The sequence below is a fragment of the Salminus brasiliensis genome, chromosome 22 (genome assembly GCF_030463535.1).
Source record: "Salminus brasiliensis chromosome 22, fSalBra1.hap2, whole genome shotgun sequence".
Lineage (NCBI taxonomy): Eukaryota > Metazoa > Chordata > Actinopteri > Characiformes > Bryconidae > Salminus > Salminus brasiliensis.
The window spans coordinates 20,597,199-20,605,347 of record NC_132899.1 but is presented as its reverse complement, the minus strand read 5'-3'; the positions used below and the strand labels follow the sequence as shown (position 1 = coordinate 20,605,347).

At 44.3% G+C, this 8,149-nt stretch overlaps 1 protein-coding gene across 1 annotated transcript; it reads left to right on the top strand.

Annotated features, from left to right (window-relative positions):
- The first annotated feature begins 444 nt into the window (after positions 1-444).
- On the top strand, positions 445-2,957 carry wfikkn2b (WAP, follistatin/kazal, immunoglobulin, kunitz and netrin domain containing 2b). Its single transcript, XM_072667531.1, has 2 exons — positions 445-633; positions 1,316-2,957. The coding sequence occupies exons 1-2, from the start codon at positions 445-447 to the stop codon at positions 2,807-2,809; spliced, it is 1,683 nt and encodes a 560-aa protein (XP_072523632.1). The 3' UTR covers positions 2,810-2,957.
- The last annotated feature ends 5,192 nt before the right edge of the window (positions 2,958-8,149 follow it).

Genomic DNA, 8,149 nt, shown 5'->3' with positions numbered 1-8,149 from the left:
GCGTTGCTCTCACCTCCCACTGTGTCATTCACAATGTGAGCCAATGTGAGGCACCCGAAGGGTTAAGGAGGGCTGCTGGATGTTCTCGAGCGGGGCAGGTAGCCCAGCACCAGCCCAGCCTCAAGACAGCTGCTTTTTAAGCCCCAGTCATGAACTCCACAGCAATCCATATCTGTCATGTGCGCGTAAGGGCGAGTCCTGTGGTCAGGAACGAGTAGCCCGCTTTAAAGGACTCGGGTATAAATAGCAGCACCTTGCCTCACTCCTGCACACACTCGTACTGGACGGCTGGTTCCATCTTTGAGCGCAGCACGGCTTTTGGAGAAGAAAGAGGCCATTTGGCACAGCGTTACGCGCGTCCCTTCTTACCGCGCCCTCACCAAGTCACTGAAAACAACTCTCAACGGCGCTCAGGCAGAGCGGTTTGTGAACTCCAGCCAAAAGATGCTCTCGTCTCGCTGGATGTGGCTTCTGGCCGGGCAGCTGGTGATTCTCTGCGTGCACTGCTGCGTAAAAGGCATGGCTCTGCATGGCGCGGCGCACGCTCACTCAGGTCTCTGTCCCAACGACGTGAACCCCAACCTCTGGGTGGACGCTATGAGCACCTGCACCCGGGAGTGCCAGTCTGACCAGGTAAGCATTTCTGACCACAGCCCGCGTGCATGCGTTGTTTACGCACTAGTTTCTGCATAACGTCATTCAGAGTATAGTCAGAAAGCACAGCTATCTTTGGGTTAGCATTAGCATGAATGAAAAGTGGATAACGGCATGAAGTAAGTGTGAATAGGAAGGTGGGTGAAGTGAGTAAGACAATAGATGGAGGGATGGGAGTGCATGTTAATGGGAAGAGTAAGAAAGTGAACGTAAATGGGAATGGAATGAAAGGGAAAGTGAGTAAAGTGAGTGTGAATGGGAAGGTCCATGGAATGAATGGGGAGTGAACAGTGAAAGTGAGAAAGTGAACTAAAGGATGAAGTGAATGGAAAATGAGTAAAGGGACTGGGACCGCTGATGAAGTGAGCAGATACAGTTAGTAGGTGAAAAGATGAAGCTAAAGAGAAACTGGATGAAAGGGTCAAGTGAACAGGAAAGCGATGAAGGTATGAGTGTATGAATGGGAAGGTGGATGAAGTAAATATAAAGATAAATTATAGTTATGCTTAATATAGCAGTCTATATTGATGGCATATTTCCTAGTAACCAATGTAAAGGTAGAGGAAGAAGTGTGTGGGAGCATGACTTAAGTGACTGTAGAAGGCATGGGAAGCCAAAAGGTGTCTGAGAGAATGTTTGCCTTGTTGTCTCTGTCGTTTAGGAATGTGAAGCATCCGAAAAGTGCTGCTCAAACGTCTGCGGGAGCCGAAGCTGCGTGGCCGCCCGCTACATAGACACAACAGGGAAGAAAGGTCTCGTGGCCAAGGAGGCAACCTGCGCCAAGTTTGTGTGCACTCAGCAGGGCTCCGAGTGCCACATCTGGAACGGGCAACCCATGTGCAAGTGCCGGGATCGCTGTGAGAGGGAGCCCCACTTCACCTGTGCCTCTGATGGCATGACGTACTACAACAAGTGCTACATGGATGCAGAAGCTTGCACCAAAGGCATTTCCCTGTCTGTAGTGACCTGCAGGTCCCATCCTACCAACACTAGCCCTCTGCCTCCCGGGACGACCGTCTTACCGACGACCGCCCTGCTGCACACCACCCCTCTGGATGTGCAAGCCCCAGTCATAGCAGGAAGCACAGCGCAACAAACCGTGTTCGTGGGCGAGACGGCCAGCTTCCTGTGCGAAGTGGCTGGCTGGCCCAAGCCTGAGATAACCTGGGAGAAGCAACTGGAGGGAAAGGAGAATGTTGTTATGAAGCCCAATCACGTGTTGGGGAATGTGGTCGTCACCAATATCGGACAGCTGGTGGTTTACAACGCCCAGCTGGACGACGCTGGTGTCTACACTTGCACTGCAGCAAACTCGGGTGGTTCAATCCAAGCCCATTTCCCCCTTACTGTGGTCCAGAAAGAAGAGGTTGAGGCAGAGAAGCCGAAGAACTCCACCCGCTTCCCTGCAGAGGAGTGCCTGAAGGTACCAGACACTGGAGACTGCGGAGGGGAGAAGCTAAGTTGGTACTATGACACCAAAAGGAACAGCTGCTTCACCTTCACCTACGGCAACTGCGACGGGAACCGAAACCACTTCGACACCTATGAGTCGTGCTTGCTGTCCTGCCAGGGTGAGCTGGCTGCACCTTGCAGCCTTCCCAGTCTACAGGGTCCCTGTAAGGCGTATGAGCCACGCTGGGCCTACAGCAGTACCCTGGGCCAGTGCCAGCCCTTCATCTACGGTGGCTGTGGTGGGAACGAGAACAACTTTGAGACCAGGGAAACATGCGAGGACTCCTGCCCGTTTCCCAAGAACCATCGCTGCAAGCCATGCAAGCCACGGCTTAAGATGGTACCCAGTTTCTGCAAGAGCGACTTCGTCATCCTGGGCCGCGTGACCGAGCTGACAGAGGAGGAAGACTCGGGCCGGGCTCAGATCACTGTGGAGGAGATCCTGAAGGATGAGAAGATGGGGCTGAAGTTCTTCCAGAAGGAACCCCTGGAGGTGACTCTGCAGAACATGGACTGGAACTGCCCGTGTCCCAACATCACCACCTCAGATGGCCAAATCATTGTCATGGGTGACGTGCATAATGGCATGGCCGTCCTGCAGCCAGACAGCTTTGTGAGCCTGTTCAGCATCCGGCGGGTCCGCAGACTACGCGAGGTGATCAACAAGAACACGTGTGACATTCTGAAAGAGTTTATCCAATAGGGCACCGCCCTTCGCTCACAACTGACTGCTATGATGCCTTGATCAGTTCCTTTGGAAAGATGTCGGATGTCATCTATCGTAAGAAGTTCACGTTCACTTCCCCTCGCTCTCAGTTTGCAGTATCTGTACCGTACCTGCTTCTGCTTGTCCTGCCTGTACCTCTGCTAAAAGCTGTTGTTCTAAAGTTCTGTTTGTTCTTTGCCTCTTATATACACACAGCACTCTTGTAATGTCTCGGAAATTCCAGTCCAGGTAAGATGTTTGCTTTGATAAGGCTGAACATCCAGCATGAGACGCAGCTCTGTTTCTGCAGCTTGTTAGGTAATGTCCAGCGGTTGGACAACATCAACTTATGAAGTTTACACAAGAAACATGCTAAAGTATCTCTCAGGTTAAAGCGAAAGAACACATTTGTGGACATAGGAAGCATTAATCAAATCCATGTGGTAGGCCAAATCCCAATGCTCCCTCTCCCTCTGCTTCAAAAGGAACCCCATGCCTGCCCTATAAATTCAAGTAGCTTCTTGAATCATCTGAGGAATCCAGTGAATGACTTCTCATCTGCTACTCTGCATTTTTTCTTTATCTTTGATCAACATTTTTAACGGATAATGTCGTGTCACAGTAAAACTGTTGTAATATACTGTAGAGAGTTAGGTTGTTCTGTGCACTTGGATAAGTTGTATGATATTCAGTGTAAAGTCTGTTGCAGCTTTTGAAGCATATTATATATATATATATATCTTTATTCTAAAATTTGAATGTACAGGTAGCAAAGCAAAGACAATCTTGATAGATTTTTTTCCTTCCTTCTATTTATTTTACTGTATTTTTTACCAGATATAAAACACTAATGTTGTCCTTTCCTGTAAGCACTTACATATTTTCTTGGTTTTTATTTTTGTTTCATATTTGTCAAAATTACACAGCGTCACTGACAAAATAAAAGTTTTAAAACATTCTTTTTTCTTTACTGTACTTCATTGTTCTTTGCCATCCTATTGGATGACTATAGTTCCTTGTGAAAATCATGGAAATGATTGAAGATTAGTTTAGGCATGAATACACAAATATGGTTGGAGACCATAATAGTAAAATATTCTTTATAAAAAAAAGTAATAAAAAAAAAAACAATTGTAGTCAATTTTGAAAAGTAAGCATTCTAGCTTTATTAAATTGAACATCAAAAATGATCTAAACAACAAATATCATTATATATCATTTTAGGTAAATGTTATTTAAAATGGAAAAATAATAACAAGTAATAACATTTAAAAAATACATTTCTGGTTTAAATGTATTATATCGTTAATATTTTGTATATTTATATATTTTTTTTCTTTACAATGCTAACAATAAAACACTTTTTGGGGTGAATTTATGTATTTAAACATTTTATTTTGGCCATATTTTATTTATTGCCATCATAGCTGATCATAATTGATGCCAACTTTTACTGTAAAACTGAAAACCTACAATAAAAGAAATACTTCAAATGTTTTGAGTGGAAGAATCCTAGTATAAGTTCTTATCACCACATGAAGTGTTTGAAGTTGAAGTTCAATACATGACCATTTTAACAGCCTCCCAACATCAATAGAGTTGAATTATCCCCTTCAGATCAAAGCTTTACAATGCATCAGTGCTTTTGAACATTCTTAGAATATGACGATTCTCTGCTGCACAATTAGATGTATTTATTCATTGTTCTGCGTGATGCTAGCTTAAGTCCCCACCATGAACTACCCGCTTCAAATGACCCCTTCCATTATCGCACCCGGACCCTCTCCTGACTGCCACAGGCAAAGTCTAAGAAGGAGAACTTGACTTTGGTTGATAGAGTCTAAGAGATTTCTCATGGGAATGGTCCAAGGCCAGAGCGGGGCCCCTTGCTTTATTCCAGCAGACCACCTCACATCCACACGCACACACACACACACCTCAAACAGAGGGTCACGCTGGGTAGGGGAGTGTTGAGGAGGGGGGAGCTGGAAGATGAAGCATGTTTGGATATGAGGTTTGAACATTTGGGACTTCCACAGCCGGAGATCGAACGACCCACCAGCTGCTTTCCGTATAGTTTTCCAGGGTGGGCTTCAAAAGACGGCTACTGCAGGTGGTGGAAAGCGAATCCGTGACCTTAGAGAGGCAGGGAGTGGCAGAAAGGAAAAACACGGCAAAGTGAGACCTTCATTCTTTTACTCAATTCTTAGTAGACTGAACAAAAGAAAAGCACTGGGAATGAATTCCTTCATCTACTCCAGGAATAGTGTTCCTCATATGCCTTCTAGCTGCCTGGCTGAAAGAAGGATGACATTTGCTCATGTCTATCCCAGCTTGGGTCCGTAATGGAATAAAGAGGGATCAGGGAATACCTCCATCCAACGAAAGTAAACATGTTGGCTTCCTGTTCTATTCGAAATTCTCCAATCCTAAATATCCTTCAGCTGCAATGCTTCATTATACCAACAAATCCTCCTGGCATCATAAAAGAAAATTTATTGCCATTTGTGTGCCTTTCCAACTCTGCTTTATGAGGGCCTCAAGTACACCTCTTATGATCTGCCGAGTGCATGTAAGGTTATGTAAACCTTGTTCTATGGATTTAGCTTGGCAGTTCCTGTTCAGCAGTTTCTGGTCCTCCCATCTAGCCCACACAGACGGAGGGCGATGCAGGGAGTCTGGAGCAGGGAGCCCTCGCTCACACGGAATGACAGAGCCTGTGTGCTGTGTGTGAGCAAGAGAGACAGAATACAAAACAGCATAAATCAAGTAGTAAGATTTCCTGTGTCAGACTGAATTGTGCTGAAACACAGAGCTCACCATATGAAGCAAAAAGAATAAATGCCATTTTCTGAGGATTATTATTATTTTTGAAATCTTCAATCATGCTATTCCCCACAAATCTATCTGGCAAGTAAAGAAAACTGTTAGGTTGCCTCAATAAGTTACAAAACACATTTGATCTGCTTTCAGAATGACAGAACTAAACTAAAATAGTTCAATTGCTGTGTAGAAATATAACATTAATACTAATATTGCATTTAAAATCAACTGCTTGAATTTAGGTGATATTTTTAAAACAAATCTTTAAATGATTGAATGAATAAGTGTATTGCCCATCTAAATTATTCCATTCCAGCTGCAGGAAAGACCTGAAAAGACCTGAAAAGACCTGGGAGACAACACTTTTTACTTCCCCCAGATGTTCAAAATGTCAGTGACCAGCAGCAATAACTCCTCAAAAAGCCTCAGTTTTTCATCTTCAATTACACATTTTAAAAAGTACACCTCCAATCCCCCCAATACTCCAAAACCGATTGATGGGAATTCATGAACATGAAACCAGTTGATTCACAGGTCACAAGCAGCAGTTCAACTCATTATTTGTGATTCCATTCATGCAAATTAAAACAATCCCTATCAAATAATTTAGAAATTTTACTTCATTTTTAATTCTTTTATTTTGTGTTTTTCATTGAAATCCAAGACATGATTGTAGATGAATTTACCTATGCATGCTCTGCCCACAGATGAATTATTTCACAGCAAATCCTGCTAGGTAACCTTGGCAGAACACAAACAAAAATCCAGATCAATCTAATAAGAAATTTTACCACACAATATTTTTTGGTAAAAAAGCTAAAAGCTAAATTATTTACACCTGAATAGGGTTAATGTTTGTTAAGTTTCCTGACATAACACTGAAAAAAAATCTAAATCATGAACCACTGAACTAAACAATGTTTGTTTTGTTTGCACGATTATGTAGGAACTATTGTTACTTGCCACCATGTGACCATGACAAGAAAACTACCTTCAGATCTGTCTTATCAACATGACCTGCCACACACACACACACACACACACACACACACACACACACACACAGCTTAAATAAATAAGAGAGCACTAAATTAACACATCCTAGATCTCAATGAATGAAATATTGAAATCTTTATTCATTACATAGTGGAATGCATTGAGAACAAAATAACAAAAATGATCAATGTAAATCAAAATTATTATCCCATGGAGGCCTGAATTTGGAATCCTACTCAAAATAAAAATCTAATTACAGGCTGATCCAACTTCAGTGGAAATTCCTCAAGACAAGTTGAAATGAGGCTCAGTAGTGTGTGTGGCCTCCACGTGCCTGTATGACCTCCTTGCTCCTGTTGTGGCGGCGGATGTTCTCCTGAGGGATCTCCTCCCAGACCTGGATTAAAGCATCAGTCAACTCCTGGACAGTTTGTGGTGCAACGTGGCGTTGGTGGATGGAACGAGACATGAGGACATGATTCAGGTCTGGGGAACGGGCAGGCCAGTCCATAGTCCATCAGTGCCTTCATCTTGCAGGACCTGCTGACACACTTCAGCCTCATGAGGCTTAGCATTGTCATGCATCAGAGGGAACCCAGGGCCCACAGCACAAGCATATGGTTGCACATTGGGTCTGAGGATCTCATCCCGGTGCCTACTGGCAGTCAGGGTACCTCTGGCTAGCACATGGAGGGCTGTGTGGCCCTTCAAAGAAATGCCTCCCCACACCATTACTGACCCACTGCCAATGCTGGTGGATGTTAATGCTGGAGGATGTTGCAGGCAGCAGAACGTTCTTCACAGCGTCTCCAGACTCTGTCAGGTCTGTCACATGTGTTCAGTGTGAACCTGCTCTCATCTGTGAAGATCACAGGCAGGGCGCCAATGGCGAATCTGCCAATGTTGGTGTTCATTTGGTGTCTGAACTGTGCACCTATGAGAGTGGACCTTTGAGGCTATGAGTAGTTCAGGAGTGGAGTTATGAGGCTAGTACAATAGAAGTATTCTAATCACTGCTCCACAGCCCAGTGCTGGTGGGCTTCATGCCCATCTAGCTGATGCTGGGCAATGGACATGGAGGGCTCAGCCTCATGTGTGGCTGATCTACACAGTGCTCAGTGCTACCCAGTGCCCCCCCCCTCCTTTTTAAGTCTTACATTTCATACTTCTGTATTTATAGTTATTTGGAAGACTACTGTACATTTTTTAAAATGAGGGGTCTCTGCCAAGTGTTTTGCTCAATGATAGGTGGGAGGTAGAAAGGGGAAAATGAACCATGACATTATTGGTTAATAGGATTGTTCCCCACCCACTGGTTCAAGGTGACATTGTCAAACAAGGAGTTTTAGAGGCAGAATCTACTGCTACATTATGATCAAAGATTACAGCAGTTTCTGATGATCTGTTGAGATATATTGTTAAGAGGGAATTTAGCTGTCCCACCAATGAACAGTTCATCTTTGAGCGACAATGGCAGTGTGAGTGTTTGAGCCACGAGGTGGCAGCATTGTGTAAGCA

Excerpts from the sequence above, each read along its gene's own strand:
- wfikkn2b (XM_072667531.1), top strand. The coding sequence starts at position 445 with ATGCTCTCGTCTCGCTGGATGTGGCTTCTGGCCGGGCAGCTGGTGATT. Across the intron at positions 634-1,315 it reads GGGAGTGCCAGTCTGACCAG|GAATGTGAAGCATCCGAAAA; the intron begins GTAAGCATTTCT and ends TCTGTCGTTTAG.